Here is a 23,280-nt window from a genome sequence, read left to right as displayed (position 1 = left end):
TGACCTGTGCTCAAGAACTCACTCTCTGTGCGTTTGATGAGGTGAGAGAATGAAGTATGCAGGACAATCTACAAAATCCAGGAGGCCTTGCTCAAACAGGTCAAGGCTTAAGCAAAAAGCAGATGGGAATAGGGCAGAACACCTGAGTCAGGATTGAATCAGTCAATAAGCATTATTATGGGAAGGAGGGAAAAGAAAAAAAATTCTTAAGTACCTACTATGTGCCAGGCACTGTGGTAAGCATTTTACAAATATTATCTCAGCTGATCTTCACAACAACTCCTGGACAGGATTAAACAGGTTATTATCTACGTTTTCCAGTTGAGGAAATGGAGCAGACAGAGCTAAATGACTTTCCCGGAGTCACACAACTAGGAAATATCTTAGGCCAAATTTGAATTTAGGTCTTCCTGACTCTAGGCCCGGTATTCTGTCCACGGCACCACCTAGTTCTCTGTAACATGGACAAGAATCACACAAGATAAAAAGATGTGAATAGATTAAAATCTGCACTAATGGAAGAAAAGTTGATATCAATGAGATCACGAATCTTCTGAAGGATTGAAGTTGTCATAATAATAAGCATTTATATAATACTTTACAATCGTCATCTCATTTGATCCACATAACGACCCCAACCAGGTAGATAGGACAAGTGTTATCATATTTACAGACAAGTAAGCTGAGACCCAGAGATGCAAAGAAATTGAACAAAATTTGTGTATCTAATAAGTGACCAAACCCGGGTCTTCCAGCTCTAAAGAGAGCACCGTTTTCCTCTCCTATGAGATCTCTTCTTTGGTCACCAAAAATGTTCTGGCTTAGTCAACAAAACCAATGGCAAAGCAGAGATTTGGCAAAAGTTTGCAGAATTCTTGAAATGCAGTTCACTCAGCTGGATAATTCAGGCCTCATGGCAGGGGTTTATACTAACTAAATTTATGGGGCAGTTGTTAAACATCCATTTGACTTTGTTGTGCTATCGAGACACTGGTAGTCTTAGTTCTAATGCTCCAGATGAAAAAGCGTGAGCATTTTCTTCCCTTTTCCATTTGTTTTTTACAAAATCAACTTCTGGGTAGCTTTCAATTCACCCTGTTCCAGGAATGTGTGCTCTTCCCATACCATCCCACCACCCCCACCACCCCCAGTATTGGCCTGAGAAGTGAATGTCACCATTGCAACAACTTATCGGAAGCAAACAAGCTCGCAGGAGTTAAGCAACTGCTTCTGGGGTACCAAGCTGACAAAAAAGGAAGGGGATTCAGGTTGTTTCTTGACCCTGTAAACAAGACAGTTAAACATTAACCCAAACCTCTGGAGGGACTTAAATGGGAAGAAGAAAGCAGTGAAAGCCATCATTCCACCAGAAGTCCTTTGCCATTCATTCCTGCCCCTAAGAAGATGCTCCCAGGGAGGATCTTCTGCCTGGTCCTGTGTGTAGTGGGCACTACCTGGGTATGGTTCTCTTGATTTATTTGCTCCTTTATTCCTATCCTCTTTCAGTTTATCCCACAAAGACATTCATTAGGGATCGGCAGTCCTGAGACTGGCCTGTAAACCTGAAATCATGACCATTTTATCAGCTTCATAAATGTTCCTGCTTCTGGCCAGTTAGAAACTTGGTTTTTCATGGCTGGGAACAATTGGATCGGCTATAATACGGTTCCCTAGATAAGCCTGGAATATACCTGAACCAAAAACCAAAACAAAAAAACTAGAGAAAGGACCGGAAAGATTCACAAGGGATGGGTAGGAGTGGGAGGGGTACTGGAGGGAAGGCTCTCAGTTGCTCCTGAATAACCAAGTTTTGCACACCATAATGTTTAGATTCAGTAATTATAGTTAAGAATATTGTCTTTCTCAGTCTGTAATGTTTAACTTCCTGCCTTTTGTTACTTTGACAAGAAATGTTTTTTTGTAGAAATTTTTCATTGCCCCTTTTAAGGGAAATAAGTAATCTTAAAAAATATATGTATTGGGGGGCAGCTAGGTGGCGCAGTGGATAAAGCACCGGCCCTTGATTCAGGAGGACCTGAGCTCAAATCCAGTCTCAGACACTTAACACTTACTAGCTGTGTGACCCTGGGCAAGTCATTTAACCCTCATTGTCCTGCCCAGGAAAAAAAAAATGTGCGTGTGTGTGTGTGTGTGTGTGTGTGTGTGTGTGTGTATGTATGTATTGTAGAAAGAAACTATAGACTTTGAGGATGTGACTTAGAATCAAGAGAGGTCTAGGTTAAGACCTGATATAAACTTTCCAGTTATATGACATGGGGCAAGTTTACTTAATTTCTCTGACTCTCTCTCCTCATCTCTAAAAGGAAGAGACTAGATGTATGGTAACTCTGGGAGATTCCCTTGCAAATCAGCCTCCTCTATCAAATTAGGTCTGTATCTTCCCCATAATTTATAGCTTTAGAGATTCACCTAGAGCTCTGGAAGGTCAATGCCCAAGCTCACAAAGGACTTGAATCAGCTCTTCCTGGCTCTCTATCTATCCACCACAAATTGCTACTTCTCATCCATAAAAATGAGGGTAATAATGCTAATACTACTGGCTTGTAGTGAGGGTAGAGCTTTGCACACATCAAAGTGCCAGATAAATATGAATTATTATTTAATCAGGAGCATGGGGAGTTGGTAAGGTAGATAATGGTGTTTCAGAAGTAATTATAGTCTTATGAATTGACTATACTTTCTAAAAATTGTTAACCCTTTTCTCCAAAAAATCGTCTAAATGCAGAAAATCTTCATGTGACAATGTTTCCAAAGTTTCTTTAAAAAGGGAGTACTATGTGTTTATTGATGAAGCACCTGCCTCTCATTTATCCAAAGTCTGGTTCCTCGTGTCTTTCTGTGTTAGACAAATTCACCGCTTCCGTTTCAGTGTTTGGAAACACCAACTCTGGAGGAAGAACAGGGAGATCAGAGGGAGATGAACCCGTCAGGTTTTGCTACTCTAGCAAAAGATAGAGTAGTGGATAGACTTGAAATTATTAGTTAAAATTAGACTTTGATCAGTGGAGAAGTGGGAGACTACGGGAACTGAATATTGAATATGCTCTCAATTATTAGTCAGTCTTCCTAAGCTATTACTCTCTTTCGCTCTTGCTGTCTCACTCTTTCTCTCTTTTTCTCTACCAATCCCCCCACCCCCACCCCCACCCCCAACTTCCAAATCTTCCCCCAGGAGGGAGGGTTCTTTGACATGATGATATCTTGGGAATGCCTGATTTTTTTAAGGCATTTAAAAACTTTTTAAAATGTTATAAATATGAGGCTTTGGGTGATATATAGATTTCAATCATTCTCTTTTTTTTAGGCAGTCCCTCATTACTACAGATAATCAAGATTTGGCTTTGGGTTACTTCAATTTGATGAACGTTTTTTAATTGCTTCTCTGTTACTATTGTATACAACACACACATGCACAAATTCATAATGGCTTGTATCCCATAACAAGCTCTAGGGAGTTGCCATCAGTTATAAGAACGTCTATCTTTTGGGTATATTAAGACATTTTCAACAAAATGATCAAAAACCTGATAGTCTTAGAAATGGTGATGCTGTGCACTTAGCTGTTACTTTTCTTTTCTTTCTTTTTTTTTTTTTTTAGTGAGGCAATTGGGGTTAAGTGACTTGCCCAGGGTCACACAGCTAGTAAGTGTTAAGTGTCTGAGGCCAGATTTGAACTCAGGTACTCCTGAATCCAGGGCCGGTGCTTTACCACTGTGCCATCTAGCTGCCCCCATAGCTGTTACTTTTCAATGAAAAATCACCATGTGAGAATTTTTCCTATCATGTTTTGAATATGGGATCATAGATACTGTTTGGGGATCTGCATTTAGAATCAAGTCATCCAAAATAAAGCCTCATGGACTAGCTAGCCTTTTGTTCAGCTTTCACCACTCTAAAACAGAAAAGCTTAAATGAACAGAAATGTCAAAAGATGATTTTGGAATCTGAATGTCATGATAATCACATCTATGCCTCTGACATGTGACAGACCAAGCTATAAATTAATCTCTAAAGCTTACTAGCCTTGTGACTATGAGTAAGTCATCTGACCTTTTCGAGTCTCAGTTTCTTCATCTGTAAAATAAAGATAATACTTTTAGCACTTACCTCCCAATGTATTGAACTTCAAATGAGATGATGTATGTAAAGTGACTGGTAAACTTTACAGCTCTTTATAAATGCCTTTGTCAATGTGGTTTGGTCAGAAGAGGAGATTTTGTAGAAGAAGTGGGATTTGAAGGATGGATATGATTTGTATGAGTCAGTAGAAAGGGCTGTTCTGTGTGTGTGTGTGTGTGTGTAAGGGACTTGAACAAATACTTGGAAGTTAAGTATAAGCATGGTATTATAGGAAAGTGAAGAGATCGATCTGTCCAAAGTGAAGGATGTTTAACCTGCTGTCTAGGAGCTAAGTGGCACTATAGATTAATGAGGCTGCTGGTACCTAGACCTCATTTCTGACTAGAGGGTGACTTTGGCAGAGGGTTGAAAAGGGCTTGAGATACCAGACTATCCCTAGGGCACTTCTGTAACCTAGCTCTCAAATAAGGTGGAAAACATGAGGTTGCAAGCTTACCCTTCTGCCTTCTAAAGCCGGTCTCTCTCTGTCTTAAGTCATTCCACCAGAGAGTATGGATGCATTCAAGTTGTCTCAAAGTAGGAATGAAGGCTATCTCTCCTCTCCAAAGCTCTGGCACCAACTCTATACCTCCCATAGTCATGAAGGGTGGGAACTCCATTCTCCCCATTTTCCCCAAGTATCAAGCAACCAAGGTCACACCCTATCCCTAATTATTAATGCACATGGAAAAGTCCAGCTGAATTTGTCACCATTCCAAGCATTTTACTGCTATTTAAAATAACAATAACTAGCATTTATGTTATGCTTTGAGATTTTCAAAGCACTTTACAAATATTATCTTATTTTGTTCTCCCAACAACTTCGGGAAGTCTGTGACTATTATCTCCACTTTAGAGATGAGGAAAGTGAGGCAGACAGAAGTTGTTACTTGTTCAGGATCACACAGCTGGGAAGCCCATGGGAGAGAATTTGAACTCTTCCCAAGTCCAGCTCCAGTGCTTTTTACACTGCACTGCACCAGCTCCCAGACCCTAAATAAAGGAGCTGTTTCCAGAATGATGACAACTTTTTCTCATTTGCAAGTTCACTCTGATGTTTCTTTCCTTTGCCTTTTGATTCTCTCCAGGCAACTAAAGATGAAGGAAGCTTCATAGCTGAAGGAGGAGGCGTTCGGGGCCCCAGAGTTGTGGAACGTGTCTCATCCTCCTGCAAAGAATCTGACTGGCCCTTTTGTTCTGATGAAGATTGGGTAAGGCAGTCCTTCTTCAAAGACTGCTGAAAAAGACTGTAACCCCCTCCACATCTTGTCATCTGGCCTCCTACAATTGCTATGGCTAAAAAAGATTCCTCCTCCTGTGGCCAATCTAGTGATGATCCTCCCCAATCTTAGGCCAGGCCTTGAATGGCAAAATCACAGTTTATTAATAGACCCCATCGGGCTCCTTCCAGCGCGATAGAACGTTAGGGAGTTTGGACCCTGCTGGTCCAGTCTTTAAGAGGCCACGGTTGGGGCAGCTAGGTGGCGCAGTGGATAGAGCACCGGCCCTGGATTCAGGAGGACCTGAATTCAAATCCGACCTCAGACACTCAACATGTACTAGCTGTGTGACCCTGGGCAAGTCACTTAACCCCAATTGCCTCACTAAAAAAAAAAAACAACAAAAAACCCCCAAAACCCCAAAGAGGCCACAGTCACCCCTGAACCGTAATGAAGCCACAGAGGACTTCAATGACCAGGGCAAGACAAGGGAGAGGGCAAAAGCACCACCTAGAGCTCACTAAGACAAGGTTTTGAAATGCTTATACCTTAGCAAATTTGTTACAATCAACTAATTAGTGGTTATGAGTTAGAAATAGCCAGATGGAAAGGAGACAAGCCCAAAGGGTCCTAAGACTTCCCTCACCACGGTAATATCTACTTATCTACCTGTGGCATGCTAACTAGTGGGCTCACTAGCCAAAGGCATTTTGGTTTCAACTGAACTGGAGCTGCCCTAGAGCAAATACTTGATACCTAAATTCTAGGCATTCCCTAGAAAGGACGCAGATGGGTTTTAGATGAGAAATTCTTAACCTGGAGTCTGTGGACTTGTTTTTTCAAAATGTTTTAATAACTGTGTTTCAGCATAATTGATTTCCTTTGTCATCCTATCTCTCTTACTTCATGTATTTAAAATCATTATTCTGAGAAGGGGTCCATAGATTTTACTAGATTGCCCAAAGAGTCCATGACACAAAAAGGCGTTAAGAACACCTTAACTAGATGATATAGAGGACCTCGATATTATTGTTGGGCTCAAAGATGACGGGACCCTGGGCCTTTTCTTTTAGTTGTATATATCCCCTTTCAGTGTTTCCAAGCGCAAAACCAGTGCTGTGAACTACTTCTAAGCCAAGAAAATGCCAGGTGGGTGGGGGAGAGAAGCAATGGGTAGCATGGCTCCTGAAGGGGGAATGTATAACAATACAAAACATATAAAGATTTTCATTCTATCTCCACTAACTGTAGTTTGGGAAATTTTCCTATTTATCATCCTCAACATGCTGCTTTCTTTAGCACCAAATAATTCTTTAAAATTATTCTGTTCCCTCTGTCCCCTTTTTAGACATATAAATGCCCTTCTGGCTGCAGGATGAAGGGGCTGATCGATGAGACCAATGAAGATTTCACTAACAGAATCACCAAGATCAGAAACTTGTTGTTTGATTCTCAAAAGAGCAACAAAGATTCTAGCTCAGTGACCAGGAACATCATGGAGGTTCTAAGAGTGAACGCGGCCAACGACTATAGTGAGTATTTGATACTTAGATTATATTTCGATTTGGTAGCAATGAATACTTTGGGGAGGGGCAGGGCAATAAGGGTTAAGTGACTTGCCCAGGGTCACACAGATAGTAAGTGTCAAGTGTCTGAGGCTGGATTTGAACTCAGGTCCTCCTGAATCCAAGTCGAGGGCTTTATCCACTGTACCACCTAGTTGCCCCCACGAATACTTTCCATACAGAAGATAGTACCTTAGATTTCTACATTCCATTTATTCTTTAAAAAAGCCAAAAACTTGGTGTATTGATAGATACTATCTCATGTACCCACTCCCCCAACACTATTTCTGTCATATAAAGTGGGATTTGCTGCTGCTACCTTTATCCTACAGAGAAACTGAGGCACATCCATAGTTGGAATTTCCTTGTGGGTGATATTGCAAGTCACATGTTGGAGTGAGGATTATAATTTAGGTATATGATCTTCCCACTGGATTATACTAAAAAAAAATGCTCTCTCCTTTTTTTAAAATCAAATCTGAGATTTCATTGATGTTAGCAACTACGGGTGAGGAAACCCCTTCCAATGATTGATTGGTCAGCATCTGATCAGCTTCCCACGATTGATTGGTCAGATTAGAGTCTTAGAGAATTGTTGGGAGATAGATACCAAGAATTTAAATAATATACCCAGGGGGCAGCTAGGTGGTACAGTGGATAAAGCACTGGCCCTGGATTCAGGAGTACCTGAGTTCAAATCCAGCCTCAGACACTTGACGCTAGCTGTGTGACCCTGGGCAAGTCACTTAACCCCCATTGCCTCACTAAAAAATTAAATAAAAAATAATAAATAATATACCCAGTATCACACAAATAATATACATTAGAAGAAGGAATAATCATTTATTAAGCACCTATTGTATGCTAGTCACTAAACTAAATACTTTACAAAAATTATCTCATTTTATCTTCACAACAATCTTGGGAATGCAATTATTATCCTCATTTCATAGTTGAGGAAACTAAAGTAGAGAAAGGTTAAATGATTTGCTCAGGGACACAGAGCTTGGAAGTGTCTCAGGCTAGATTTGAACTCAGGTCTTCTTGACTGCAGGCCCAGTGCTTTATCCACTGTAGCACCAAGTCACAACCCCGATTATCTTAAACATCCGATGCCATCTTCAGTTATCCTGATGTATATCTTATTACTGGACCCAGATGGCTCTGAAGAAGAGAGTAAGGTTGGTGACCTTGCATAGCCTTCTCTCACTTAAATCCAATTCACTGCAAGTCATGACATCACCCTGATGTTATGGTCCTCTTGGAGAAGGAAGGACAAACACCACCACCACCACCACCACCACCACCACCGAGTTATTTATAACTAGGTAGAATTTAAATCTGGGCCATTTGGATTCTGAGGACATTCCCCTATCCACTACACCATGATGCCTCTTGTCTTTTTGTAATTACCATTTAAAATACATGTAGAAACTGATTTTTCTTCTGGTAAGACTAGTAATTTCATCTTGCCTGGAACACTCATACATAATGCATCCAGGTCACTCAGTGGTAGCTTTGAGTTGTGTAGAGAAGGAATGGTTTAATATATGACCTTTTAAAGTTTTTGGGTCCTATGGCTAACATGGCAGACGTTCCTCTCCAAATTTAGCAAGGTTTGTCCTCAGATTACAATCTATCATCTGGCCTAGACTTCCTAGCTTGGTAAATAGAACCTGGCAAATCTAGAGCTCCCCCAGGAAGCCATTGAGTACCCTGGGTTACCTCCATACCATAATCAGAAATAGGAGGAGAATTCCAGTGGAAGTTCAACCATGTTCCGTCCCAAAAGTCATATGACCAATTGGTATAATTCTATAAGTGAAGTATACATGACAGATTTCAATTAAATATCTAGGGACCATTTAATTTTTAAATGTAGAAGCATATCCTTTTGACTCTGACTATTCAATTCAGGGCAGTCGTGATATCACCCCGATGTCATGGTCCCCTTCGAGAACAAAGGACAAACAACAGCAACAATTCTAAGCAAGTCACTCGGCAGTTGCCTTATTACTTGTGTTTCCTATTTCAGATAATGATAATGCATTTGGTCAAGTGACAGAAGATCTAAGGAGAAGAATTGAAACACTGAAGCGCCAAGTAATGGAACAAGTACAAAAAATTATCTCTCTGCAGAACAGCATCCGTAATCAGCAAATAGAGATGAAGCGACTTGAGGTAGGTGGCTTGTGAGCCTCATTCCCCTGTTTTGGAATATCAGGTATGGAAGAATGAGGAGCAACCATCTTCTATTCTCTGAAATCTTCCTCCAACAGTTCACTTTTAGGAGACATCCCTTGATCGTTGCTTCCTGTTAACTTACATAGAGTCCCAGTCTCTAGTCAGAGTAACTAAGCTAGACCCCAATTCATACTGTCTTCCGGGATAGTCTTGAGGGGGGCTGCTGACAAGCTCTGGCTCCCTAAGAGGCCATGGGGCCATAGGATTTTGATAGGTCCTCTAATTCCTGCTTCCTCATTTTACAAATGAGGAAATAGACTCAGAGAAGTTAAGTGACTTCCTCTAGGCTACATGGGTGGTAACAGAGAGAGGATCAGGATATGAACTGAGGGTTTTTGACTCTAAATAAGCACAGGATCATAATATTTTGAACTCAAAGGACTCAAGAAATTGCCTAATCTAACCCCTCACTTTATAGATGAGGCTGCTGAGGCCTAGGTAGCTTAATGATTTGCCCAAGGTCAAACAGTGACAGAGGTAAAATTTGAACTCAGGTGCTTCTGCCTCCATGTGCTGACCTTTTTTCTTTCATTTTGTCATATTGCCATAAAACTCTATTAAGAATTCTCTACGGGGCAGCTAGGTGGTGCAGTGGTTAGAGCACCGGTCCTGGAGTCAGGAGTACCTGAGTTCAAATATGGCTTCAGACACTTAAGACTTACTAGCTGTGTGACCCTGGGCTTAGACCCACTTAACCCCAATTGCCACACTAGAAAAAAAAAAGAATTCTCTACTAGATGGAAATGTTGACCTCTTTTTGTGATTCCACCTTAACCCTAGCTTTTCCTAGATCCTCCGTTAGATGGAAAATGGAGAGTATTGGCTGGCATGTCAATGAAGTCGCATGAAAACAATTGAAGCATCAGGGCCTCGGCTGTCATGGCTCAGAACCCTCACCTTCTATCTTTATTCTTCCCTTTATCCTTCTCTCTAGGTGGACATTGACATCAAGATCCGATCTTGCCAAGGGTCATGCAGTAGGTCTTTAGCACGTGAGCTCAACACAAAGAACTATGAAGAGGAACAGAAGCAACTTGAGAGGGTGGCAGCCGTCGACTTATACCCCAACAGAGAGATCCAGTATTTGCCCTCCTTGAAAATACATCCTGCAAGTGATCTGATTCCTGTGAAGTACAAAAACATGCTTCAGGAAGCTTCCTCAGAGTGGAAATCATTAATAGAGATGAAACAGATGGTGATAACGTTGGAAAACCCAAACAGCAATAATTACCCAGGAGGTTCCTCACCTTCTGGTACAGGCTTGGAGCCTGGAAGCACCAGACCTATAACCTCCAGACCTGAAAGTTTTGGGACTGGGAATTCTGGAACCCAGAATCTTGGAAGCACTGGATCACGGCACCTAGAGAACTCTGGAACTGAGCCCTTCAGACCTGACCGTTCAGGGCATGGGGGCTCTAGCTCTGCAAAAACAGATCGGGGTAATATGGATTGGAGCAGACATGAAGAGACAGCCAGTGGTGGGAGCTTAAGTAAAGGTGGAGGTCTTCAGATCAGCAAACAAATTTCTGAAGGAGATAAAGCATTTGTACTGAGCAGAGAAAAGGACACATCTGGGACCACCACCACCACCAAACACCGTGCATGTTCCAAAATGTTCAGGAAGACCACCATGGATCCTGATGGCAGAGAGGAAGTGACCAAAGAAGTGGTCAACTCAGAGGATGGTGCTGATTGCGGTGATATGCCTGATTTTGATTTTGGGCACCCCGATGGAAGTTCATTTTCTTTCACTGGCATAGGGAGCCTGGACGAATTCCGCCGCCTACATCCTGATCGAGCTGATTTCTTTGGTATTGGATCAACTGGGACCAGATCCCAAAGTGCAAGCCATCGAGGGGATTCGAGCTTTGCCTCAGCGACATCCCATGGATCTAGCACTAAGGTCACAGGATTACATCGTGGTGATGGAGACACTGATGACTGGAGCCTATTTAACTTTGGGGAACCTGAATTTTCCACTCAAAGTGAATCGAGCAGTCGAAAAACAGTTGTATCCAGTAGCAAGACTTTGAGCCAAGGAAGCAAGAGCATGAAAATGGCGGATGAAGCTGATGGGGATGCCCAAAGAGAGAAAATCTCATTCATCCAAGTCCGTAGTAGCAAAAGAAGTCATGGTAGAACCCGCACTGCCCGAGGTATCCACAAATTCTTCTGAAACCCAATTTTGAGCTAGCCCTATTAAATACTTTCAATGCTAGCATAGTCAGATACATCTAGCATTCAGAATGCACAGTGGTGAGTGCCCCTTCTCATACCCCCCTCCCATTTCACTGATTAGTCTGTTGCATATGTCTCAGTTGACATTTAGAACAGGTAGGTTAATAAGGGGAAAAAGCTACAAAACTATAATAATAAGTGATCTTTAAATATCATCTCTGCTGGTTGCATACTACTTACCATGATATTCAAATAAAGCTCTGGTTTTTCTCTGAGGAAAACCCTATGTGTAATGTCCTTTTTTTTGCATAGGTTCTTACCCACTGTATATACTGAGCATAACTTCTGCCAACCAGCTCAAATTTTCTTTTTAGACTGTGATGATGTCCTGCAAATACACCCTTCAGGTGCCCCAAGTGGTCTTTTCAGTATCAAGCCAGCAGAATCCAGTAAGTTTGTTTCTGTTTACTGTGACCATGAGACCAGTTTGGGAGGATGGCTTTTGATCCAGCAGAGAAGTGATGGATCATTGAATTTTAACCGGACATGGCAAGACTACAAGAGAGGTTTCGGCAAGGTCAATGGCAAAGGGGAAGGAGAATTCTGGCTAGGTAACGAATACCTCCACTTGCTCACTCAGAGGGAGTCTGTCCTCCGAGTAGAACTGGAGGACTGGGAGGGAAATGACGCATATGCTGAATATAACATCCATGTTGGCTCGGAGGCAGAAGGGTACATCCTGCGGATTTCCTCCTATGAGGGAAGTGCTGGGGATGCACTGATCGAAGGTTCTGTGGAGGAAGGGACTGAGTACACGTCTCACGCCAACATGAAATTCAGCACCTTTGATAGGGACAATGACCAGTGGGAGGAGAACTGTGCTGAAATGTATGGAGGTGGCTGGTGGTACAACAACTGTCAGGGAGCAAATCTAAATGGTATCTACTATCCTGGAGGGCCTTATGACCCAAGAGACAACAGTCCTTATGAGATTGAGAATGGAGTGGTCTGGATCCCTTTCCGAGGTCCTGACTACTCCCTCAGGACTGTTCGCATGAAGATCAGGCCTCTAGAAACCCAGTGGCCAGAATAAGGGGGTGGGGAAAGAGGGTTCTGTTGGTCTGTTGCTTTGTGTTGTGGAGCTGAAAAAGAAGACGCCAGATGGAAGGAGGAGTTAGGGGGAATGGGTCTTTCTGAGTCCCGACAACTCCCAGGTGCTACTTGATTTCCCTTTGTACTGTAGCTATATGCAACTGAGATATATTTGTATTTCTAAAAATAAAGTTCTAGAATTGTTTCATCTCTCAAATAACTTTGAGTTTCTTTTGTAAAATTAATCCTAAGTGTGTTTAAGCAAAGCTACAAACCGATTCCTTCCCTCACTCCTCACTCGCACCCAGGACCAACGTTGGTGATCTCTTGTAGAAAGAGTTAGAAGGGAGCATGATGATAGCCAACATTTACATAGCATTTTAATATTGACAAAGCACTTTACAAATTTTATCTTTACAACAGTCCAGGGAGGTATGTGCTATTATTATCCACATTCTACATATGAAGAAACTGAGACTGAGGGAGGTTAAGTGACTTACCCAGGATCACAGAGCTAGTAAGTGTCTGGGGCAAGATTGGAACTTGGTGTCCCTGACTTTAAGGCTTCAGGCTATCCATTACTTTGATCTGTGGTACAAAAGGTCTACTGTTTGATCAACCTTTCCCTCCCTCCCAAATCTTGGACAAGGAGTGAGCAAAGCAGGCAGCTGTTAGGGGGAAAAGAGAGCAGGGTTGAATGTATATTAGGAGACACTTTTAAATATTAGGGATGGGGACTGGACTTCTTATTTCACTGATAGGCAGATAAGTGACACAATGAATAGTGAATTGGATAAGGAGTCTGGAAAACATGAGTTTGAATCTACCACAGACACACACTTAGCTGTGTGGCCCTAGATATGTCACTAACCTTTACTTTCTTTTTTTTTTTTATTAAAGTAACAAACATTTTTATTCATAGTTTTGGGTTCCAATTTTTATCCCTCCTTCCTTCCCTCCCTCCCTCCCTGAGGCAGCAAGCAATCAGATATAGGATATGCATGTCTGATTATGCAAAACACCACCATACTAGTCATTTTGTACAAGAAAACCTGAATAAAAGAAAAAAAATGAAAGAAAGTGAAAAATAGCATGCTTCAGTCTGTGTTCCATCAATATCAGTTCTTTCTTTCGAGGTGGATAGTATGTTTCATCAATAGTTCCTTGGGATTGTCTTGGGATCATTGTAGTATTGAGTATAGTTAAGTCTTTTACAATTCTTCATCAAACAATATTGCTGTCTCTGTGCACAACGTTCATACAAGTCTTTCCAGGCCTTTTAACTTTACTCTCCTTTGTAAAATAAGGAATGATAATAGCACCTACCTCCTAGGGTTGTCACGAGAATTCAATGATATGTAAAGCACTTGGCAAACCTTCAAGAACTATATAGATGCCTGCTATTATATGGTGAGGGCAGCTAGGTGGCACAATGGATAGAGTTCTGGGTTTGGAGTCAGGGAGACCCATCTTCCTGAGTTCAAATCTGGCCTCAAACACCCATCAACTATATGACCCTAGGAAAGTCACTTAAACCTGTTTTCCCCATTTGTAAAAGGAGCTGGAGAAGGAAATGGCAAACCATTACAGTATCTTTGCTAAGAAAACCTCATACGGGGTCACAAAGAGTCAGACACAATTGAAACAACTGAGTGACGCCATTATATAGGGAATCTCCTCTGAGTACAGGTGAACACATTCTCTAGTAACCCTAGGATTTTTCCTAGAACCGATCATGGTCATAGATCCGGTATGTATCAGAGGTAAGGCTTGAACTCAGGTCTTTCTGTCTTGAAGGCTAGTTCTATCCATTATGCCATGTGACATCTTTTAAAATATGACATAGAAAATAAATGTACCCATTTAATGCCAGAAAATCTGACTATCCAGGGCATGCAAGTAACTATTCAGTGATAAGTCAGATTGCACATATTTGGTAGAGATGGGGAGTCAAGAGTGAATTCAGCTGGGAGAATTCAAAGAGGTAGCTCTAGGTTCCAAATGACCACAGTTTTTATCAGCAACTATTTCCCAAATTCTGATGAATATTGTACAAGAGCTCTGATGCAGCATGAGTTACAACCTCAAGCCAACAGGCACCCCAGAATAACCAAAGGCAGCTGCCTTCCCCAACCTGTTCCTCCGAGCCTCATCCAGTCTCCTGTGCATCCCTCTCAACAAACACTCATCACCACATAGAAGACTCCGAATACAATAGCCCCCTTCTTACTGTCTGGATCTCCTAAGGACCTTGGCAGAAGTGTCCCTCAGGGTTGGTCTTTGTCTCTTGACTTCCTATGCTATGGGAAGAGCTGTAACAGCAATCTCAGAGTCTGGTAAATTCAGTTGTTGTGGTGATGGTGATAGTGGTGTGTGTGTGTGTGTGTTTACACAGGGAGCAGTTTGCCCTGATACAGACAGCATGGTCTCACTGGAACCCAGAAAAAATGTGAGGCTGTAGTAGATCTAGGCAACACCTGAGAATGGGGGGAAGGGTAGGGAAATAGAGGGTAACGAGTGGTTGTGTTGGACAATAGGAAATCCTTGTGGAGAAATCAGAAGGGAAGGGAGGCAGCAGGCTGAGGAAGTATACTTCTCTCAGCTTCTCCTCCACCCCCAAATTGGGGAAATAGAGAAATTCCAATCCACTGTTTGGCAGGCCCTGTGTTAGATGCTGGAAATTCAAAGAGATATGACACAGGCTCTACCTGAAGGAGCCTGTACTCTTATAGGGGTGGCAAGAAGGAGGACACAGATAACTATGACCTAAATGAAAAAGAGATGTCCAGTCAGGCAAAGTGCTGCCAGGTATTTGAGGAGGTCACTTTGGGGTGGGGGTGGGGAGTGATGCTGGGGGTGGTGTCAGAGAAGGCAAAAGAACATTTAATTTACCACCCTCTCTTCAGGCAGGCCTATTCCTGAACCATTATTGAAGTGTGGGACTGTCTTGTCAATATTCCACAGAAGTGCCTTGCCCAGCCTTCTCCACAATGCATTCCAAATCTAATAACTTAGTCATAAAATTCGAGTTCTTTTCTAATGTGGAAAAACATTCAAAATGATTTTTTAAATCTTTTAAACATTTGTTATTGTTGTTCAGTTGTTTCAGTGACCCCATTTTAGGGCTTTTTTGGCAAAGATACTGGTGTCATTTGCCATTTCCTTCTCCAGCTCATTTTACAAGTGAGGAAAATGAGGCAAACAGGGTCAAGTGACTTGCCCAGGGGTCACATAGCTACTACGTGTCCAAGGAAGGATTTAACTCATGAAGATGAGTCTTCCTGCTTCTAAGCCCAGTGCTCTATTCACTGTGCCAGCAGGGCAATAAGGGTTAAGTGACTTGCCCAGCATCACACAGCTAGTAAGTGTCAAGCGTCTGAGGTCAAATTTGAACTCAGCTCCTCCTGAATCCAGGGCCAGTGCTTTATCCACTGCACCACCTAACTGCCCCTTATTGCTCTTTTTAAGACAAATTTTTTGTTGATATGCTTTGGTTTTCATCACTTCTCTTATGAGGAAACTAGCAGTGGATGAAAGGTTGTACCTGGAGTACAAATGCTCAGTACAAATGCTTTATCTCCTTCAGAAATTTGTTTGCTGATCTGAAGACCTCCACCTTTACTTAAGCTCCCACCACTGGCTGTCTCTTCATGTCTGCTCCAATCCATATTACCCCAATCTGAGTTTGCAGATTTACATCCAGCCACAGACATTTTCTATCTGTTCAGTGCTGGACAAGTCACTTAACCTACGTCTGCCTCAGTTTCTGCATCTGTAAAATGTGGCTAGATAATAATAGCACCTTCCTCCTAGGTTACTGTGAAGATTAAATGAAATAATATTTGTAAAGAGCTTTGCAAACCTTAAAGCAAGATATAATTGTGATCATTCTTAAATATAGCCCTCTCCTCTGCATCCCAAGGAATGGCTTAGTCATACCTTAAAATGGAATAAAAAAGATGAAAAATAACAACCACCAATCCTTTGGAAGTAACATATAAAAAAGCATTGCTCATTATTTGTGGTATTCCACGCCCTTAGTCCCCACCCCTGCATAGAAAGGAGAGAGGCGCCTCTTGAGATCTCTTCTTTGGGACCAAGTTTTGTCATTAGAATTTCATAGCATTTACTTAGACTGTTTTGTTAGCATCGTTTCCATTTACATTGTTGTAATCATTTTGTATTTTGTTTTCCCAGTTCTGCCTACTTTACTTTGCATCAGCCAATATAAGTGTACCCATGCTTCTCTCTGTTTTCATGAAGCCATTCTCAAATTGATAGGCATCTATTTTGTTTCCAGTTCTTTGTTACTACAGAAAAATGATGCTGTTTATGTGGGGCTTTTCTTTTTGCCATTCATCTCTTTGGAAGATATCCTTAGAAATGGAATCTCTTGGTCGAAACATATGGACATTTTAGTAATTTGCATTTATGGGAAGTTTTGGAGGATTGTTTTGTGTGTATGTGTGTGTGTGTGTGGGGGTAATTTATCTTTTTTTTTCCCACAATGAAAAGGCAACTTTTCCCCCAGCAGAAATATGACTTCCTTTTTCTAGCAACTAGCAAGGGTCTTTACACCACACTAGTCATTTCTAATAACAAAAATTTGTAACAAAATTAATAATCTTTTATTTTAGGGAGCTTTGTTTTTGAACCACGAAAAAGGAAATGAACAGATATTTTGGAGACATAGGAATATCACTCCATTAAGGTAGATAATAACTCAAAAGAATTCAGCCTTTATACCTCTAAACTCAAATCAATAAAATAGAGAAGGAACAGATCAATGAATTGGGCATGCAACTAAAAAGGCTAGAAAAAGAACAAATTAAAAATCCCCAATTAAGCACCAAATTGGAAATCCTGAAAACCCAAGGTGGGATTAGTAAAACTGAAAGCAAGAAAACTATTGAGCTAATAAATAAAACCATTTGCTAGTTTTTTTTTTGAAAAACCCAATTAAATTTATTTGGGTTTTTGGTGGGGTTTTGTGTGTGTGTGTGTGTGTGTGTGTGTGTGTGTGTGTGTGTGTGTGTGAGGCAATTGGGGTTAAGTGACTTGCCTAGGGTCACACAGCTAGTAAGTGTCAAATGTTTGAGGCTGGATTTGAACTCAGGTCCTCCTGACTCCAGAGCTGGTGCTCTAGCCATTGTACCACCTAGATTCCCTGGTTATTTTGTGTTTTTTTTTTAAAAAGAAAACCAAATTACCAGTATCAAAAACGAAAAGGGTGAATTCACCACCAATGAAGAGGAAATTAAAGCAATTAGTAGGAAATATTTTGCTCAGTTACGTGCCAATAAATCTGATAATCTAAGTGAAATTGATGAATATTTACAAAAATATAAATTGTCCAGATTAATGGAAGAGGAAAAAAAAAACTTAACCGCATATTAGAAAAAGAAATCGAACAAACCATCAATGAACTCCCTAAGAAAAAAAAAATCCCTAGGGCCAGAACAGTTCACAAGTGAATTCTACCAAACACCTAAAGAACAGTTAATTATACAAACAAATATATAAATTATATAAACTATTTGGAAAACTAGGTGAAGGAATTCTACCAATTTTTTTTTATATCAGGAATGCAAGGCTGGTTCAGTGTTAGGAAGGTTATGAGAATAATTGACCAAATCACTAAGAACACCAACTGAAATAATATTATCTCAATAGATACAGAAAAGACTTTTTTTGAAAAAGTATTTTATTATTTTCCAGTTACATGTAAGGATAATTTTCAACATTTGTTTTCATAGGATTTTCTTTTTTTAGTGAGGCAATTGGGGTTAAGTGACTTGCCCAGGGTCACACAGCTAGTAAGTGTTAAGTGTCTGAGGCCAGATTTGAACTCAGGTACTCCTGACTCCAGGGCCAGTGCTCTATCCACTGCGCCACCTAGCTGCCCCTCATAGGATTCTTAGTTCCAATTTTTTCTCCCATCCTCCCTTCCCTCCCTTCTCCCCAAGATGGGAAGCAGTCTGATATAGGTTATAGATGTACAATCACATTTCTACATTAGTCATCTTGTGAAGGAAGAATCAGAGCACAAGGGAAAAACCTCAAAAAAGAAGGGAAAAAACAGTCCAAAAGTAGAAACAGTGTGGTTCAATCTGCATTCATAATCCACAGTTCTTTTTTCTGGATGTTGAGAACATTTTTTATCATGAGTTCTTTGAAACTGTTTTGTATTATTGCACTGCTGAGAAGAGCCAAGTCTATCACCATTGTTCATCACACATCGTTGCTGTTACTGTGTACAATGTTCTCCTCTCAGTCAGCATCAGTTCATGTAAGTCCTTCCAGGTCAGAAAAGGCTTTTGACAAAATACAGCAGCCATTCCTATTAAGAACACTAGAGAGCATAGGAATAAATGGAATTTTCCTTAAAATGATAAGTAGTATCTATCTAAAACCATCAACAAGCATTATCTATAGTGGAGATAAAGTAAAAGCTTTCTCAATAAGATCAGCATAAAGTAAGGATGTCCATTATCACCACTATTTTTAATCTTGTAATAGATTTCTATTTTTTATTGTTTTATTTATTTATTATTTCTATTTCAATCAGCTAGAGCAATAAGAGAAGAAAAGGAAATTGAAGGAATTAGAATAGGCAATGAGGAAACAAAACTATCACTCTTTACAGATGATATGATGGCATACTTAAGGAATTCTAGAGAATCAACCAATAAACTACTTGAAATAATAAACAATGTTAACAAAGTTGCAGGATACAAAATAAAACCTTATAAATCATCAGCATTTCTATACATTACCAACAAAACCCAACAGAAAGAAATAGAAAAAGAAATTCCACTTAAAATAACAGTAGACAATAAAATATATAAAATACTGAGGAATCTACCTGGCAAGACAAATGCAGAAACTACATGAATAAAATTACAACACACTTTTCATGCAAATAAAGTCATATCTAAACAACTGGAAAAATATAAATTACTCGTGGGTAAGCTGAGCCAATATAATAAAAATAACAATTCTACCTAAATCCATTTACTTATTCAATGCCATCTCAAACTACCAAAAAATGTTTTATAGAGATAGAAAAAATAACAACAAAATTCATCTGGAAAAACAAAAGGTCAAGTATATCAAGGAAATTAATGAAAACAAGGGTTAAGGAAGGTGGCACAGCTGTACCAGATTTCAAACTGTTTTATAAAATGGTAATCATGAAAACTATCTGGTACTTATTAAGAAATAATGTGGTGAATCAGTGAAATAGATGAGGAACACAAGACACAATAGTAAATGACTACAGTAATCTAGTGTTTGATAAACTCAAACACCCAAGCTTTTGGGACAAGAACTCACTATATGACAAAAACTGCTGGGAAAACTGGAAAACAGTATGGCAGAAACTAAGTATAAGACAACATCTTACACTGTATACCAAAATAAGGTCAAAATGGGTACATGATTTAGACATAAAAGGTGATACCATTAGCAAATTAGGAAGGAATAGTTTACCTGTCAGATCCAGAAAGAAGAGAAGAATTTATGACTAAATAAGAGATAGAAAGCATTATGAAATATAAAATGGACAATTTTGATTATATTAAATTTAAAAGTTCTTGCAGAAACAAAACCAATGCAACCAATATTAGAAGGAAAGTAAAAAGCTGGGAAATAATTTTATAGAAGTATCTCTGATAAAAGCCTCATTTCTCAAATATATAGAGAACTGAGTCAAATTCATAAGAATACAATTCACTCCCCAATTGATAAGTCAACGGGTATTTAACAGGCAGTTTTCAGGTGAAGAAATCAAAGCTATTTATAGTTATATTTTTAAAATGCTCTAAATCATTATTGATTGGAAAAATGCAAATTAAAACTTTGGAGATACCACCTCATACCTATCATATTAGCTAATTTGACAAAAATGAAAATGATAAATATTGGAGAGGATGTGGGAAAATTGGGATACAAATGCACTGTTGGTGGAGTTATGGACTGATCCAACCATTCTGTTTATTTTATTAAAATTTTTTTTTTTTGCGGGGCAATGGGGGTTAAGTGACTTGCCCAGGGTCACACAACTAGTAAGTGTCAAGTGTTTGAGAATGGACTTGAACTCAGGTCCTCCTGAATCCAGGGCCTGTGCTTTATCCACTGTGCCACCTAGCTGCCCCTGATCCAACTATTCTGGAAAGCAATTTTGAACTATGCCCAAAGAGCTATAAAACTTAGCTATAAAACTTTTGCTAAGGAGAACATTGTACCTGGTATCAGCAACATTGTGCAGTGATCAACTATGAATTGACAGTTCTTCTCAGCAATATACTGATCCAAGACAATTCCAAAGAACTCATGATGGAAAACTATACCCTATCCAGAGAAAGAACTTATGGTGTCTGAATGCAGATTGAAGCATACTATTTTCACTTTCTTTATTTCATTTTTTATTTTGGTCTGTTTCTTCTTTCACAACATGGTTAATATTGAAATACGTTTTGCATAATTGTACATGTATAACCTATATCAAATTGCTTATTGTCTTAGGAATGAGGGAGGGAAGGGAAGGAGAAAATTTGAAAAGCAAAAATTTCTAAATGAATCTTTAAAATTGTTGTTACATGTAATTGGAAAAAAATAAAGTGCTATTAAAAAAGCATTCAGTTTAGTAAGAACACAGGAAAAATGGAATGAATAATAATAGATTATTCTCCTTCTATACCTTAGTCCCTTTCACACCTTCAGTACTGCAGCCAAACTAGTTTTCTTGTTCTTCCCACAACATTCTATCTCCCATTTTAATCCTTTGCATAGTTCCTGGGAACCGTGACCTTAATTTAGAAGTTTTACATTCATTAGATTTTCTTTGGATTATATTCCTACTAAACATTATTTCTTACCATGCTCAGCAAGACACTTATTATATTTCCCTTCATTTGAGGGCATTTTATAATTTATAAAGTCTTATGTCATATTTTGAACTAGTGGATTTTGCATGGCAGTTTTTGGTTTTATTTCTGGTGTGGTCTTCTATAGTTAAAACATAGTCAAGAAAACTGGATTCTAATCTTGTGTCAACTGCTGACTTTCTGTATGTTTTTAGAAAAGCCATTTGAACTCTCTGGGTCTTGTGAGAAATCTAGATTATCTCTATTCCATTTCTAGACAATCCTTCCCATTTCTAACATTCTATCATTAAGTATGGTTGAGGGTTTTCTTACATTCACAGACCATAAAACACTTTAAAAGAAACATCACCTCATAGATCTAAATCCTGTTTCTATAAAACAGATAAGTTTCATTTGATCAATGTTTGCCAAACAGAAATAGTTTATTCAAGGTCTTTTCAACAATAAAGGCATAGCAGGGGTGTTCCAGGAGTGTATTTCTTGGATGGCACCCAAATTATTTTGAAGAATTCTGAGTTGTAAGTCAACCTAACCTAATGAATTATAACATCAACCTAAGAGGAAATTTGCTAAATTATTGAAATTTGATGAGGGTAGATAGTGGGATTGTTGGAAATTTTAGAACAATAAAATTAGACAACTTTTGCTGAGATAAAATATCTGATTGTTAAGAGGCATAACAAATAGAACACTGATCTTGGAGGTAGAAAGGTCTGTTCGAATACTGCCTGAGACACTTTGCTAACTGAGCAATTAAATGACCTATCCTCGCCTTCCAGCTTCTCATCCACAAAATGGAGATAAGTAGACCTTTCATCTTACATGGGTTGTTGGGAGGATCAAATAAGACAAGTCAAAGCACTGTGTAAACTTTAAAGTGCTCACTATATGTTGGTCTTATAAGGCAACCTTTAGAAATTTCCTTCAAAAATACTCCGCAATTTTGTTTCACATTTTGTAGATCTTTTTTCAGACTAGCTCTCCCTGAGCTTCAGAGTTAGCTACAAAGAAACACCCACCAAAGGCCTCTTATAATAAAACCTCAAGTAAACTGTTGCATCCATCAGTTGTCCTTCAAATAGGGAGATAAGGAAGTTTGTTGACCTCCATGAAGTCAGGGTCAGGGAATTGTTTTTCTAACCCCACTGAGATATCTGAATTCATTTGCTCAGGCCCTCATATCCAAGGACATCATCCCTTTGTGAAACAGTTGGCCAGGGTTAAGATTGATCTCTGCTTCTATAGAACACAATTTGTTTTCCTTTCTGGGAAAATTATTGTCCCATCTGTGGATTAAGTTTGCAATGTTGGTGGTACTGGCACCATGTTGGAACCTGAGGGAAACAACTAGGTTATTTTTCCTAGGAAAGTAATGACTCTCACATGAAGATGACATTAATGACTACCCCACATGTTCTCAATTATTATTCCAGTACTGTTGGAATTAAATTGTTTTCCTCAGGACCAACAGAATGGATATACCAGTTAAGGTTGAGGTTGGGGGGCAATCTTTGGTAAAGGGCAAAGCTAACTTGCCCACCTTCAAACCATACCCATGAGGCCATTTAGCATAGTGATTTAACCAACAGTTAGTTAAACCAGTTCTACAGTACAGTTTCAAATCAGTCTTAAAATTTGCTAAAGAAAATTTCCAAATTAGTATCACCCTAAGAATAAAAATATTATTCCATACTTATAAAGCACTATCATCCCATTTGAGCCATACACCAAGTAATAAAGTAGATAGAATCTGTTATTATTTTCATTATCATTTTAAAATTATTCTTCTATTAAGGTTTTATTCCAATGCCTTTTTTAAGCATAAAGGTTTTTTAAATGTTCTATTAAGCTGAAAGGGTTTTGAGTATTTTTGTTTTGAGACTAAAAAAAGACTGAACTGGAAGTTCTGACTATATGCAGGGAGCACTGGGATTCCTCCTCCCAAAAGGGAAG

At 39.5% G+C, this 23,280-nt stretch overlaps 2 protein-coding genes across 2 annotated transcripts; both read left to right on the top strand.

Annotated features, from left to right (window-relative positions):
* The first annotated feature begins 1,304 nt into the window (after nucleotides 1–1,304).
* On the top strand, nucleotides 1,305–11,628 carry LOC122730546 (fibrinogen alpha chain-like). The gene is made up of 5 exons (XM_043969698.1): nucleotides 1,305–1,458; nucleotides 5,229–5,351; nucleotides 6,709–6,892; nucleotides 8,961–9,106; nucleotides 10,104–11,628. The coding sequence occupies exons 1-5, from the start codon at nucleotides 1,405–1,407 to the stop codon at nucleotides 11,343–11,345; spliced, it is 1,749 nt and encodes a 582-aa protein (XP_043825633.1). The 5' UTR covers nucleotides 1,305–1,404; the 3' UTR covers nucleotides 11,346–11,628.
* Nucleotides 11,629–11,632: 4 nt separating this feature from the next.
* Nucleotides 11,633–12,656, top strand: LOC122730547 (fibrinogen alpha chain-like). The gene has a single exon (XM_043969699.1). It carries the CDS (start codon nucleotides 11,640–11,642, stop codon nucleotides 12,438–12,440), a length of 801 nt encoding a protein of 266 aa, XP_043825634.1. The 5' UTR covers nucleotides 11,633–11,639; the 3' UTR covers nucleotides 12,441–12,656.
* The last annotated feature ends 10,624 nt before the right edge of the window (nucleotides 12,657–23,280 follow it).

The sequence above is a fragment of the Dromiciops gliroides genome, chromosome 6 (genome assembly GCF_019393635.1).
Source record: "Dromiciops gliroides isolate mDroGli1 chromosome 6, mDroGli1.pri, whole genome shotgun sequence".
Lineage (NCBI taxonomy): Eukaryota > Metazoa > Chordata > Mammalia > Microbiotheria > Microbiotheriidae > Dromiciops > Dromiciops gliroides.
The sequence above is the reverse complement of the archived record's forward strand: the minus strand, read 5'-3'. Positions and strand labels throughout refer to the sequence as shown.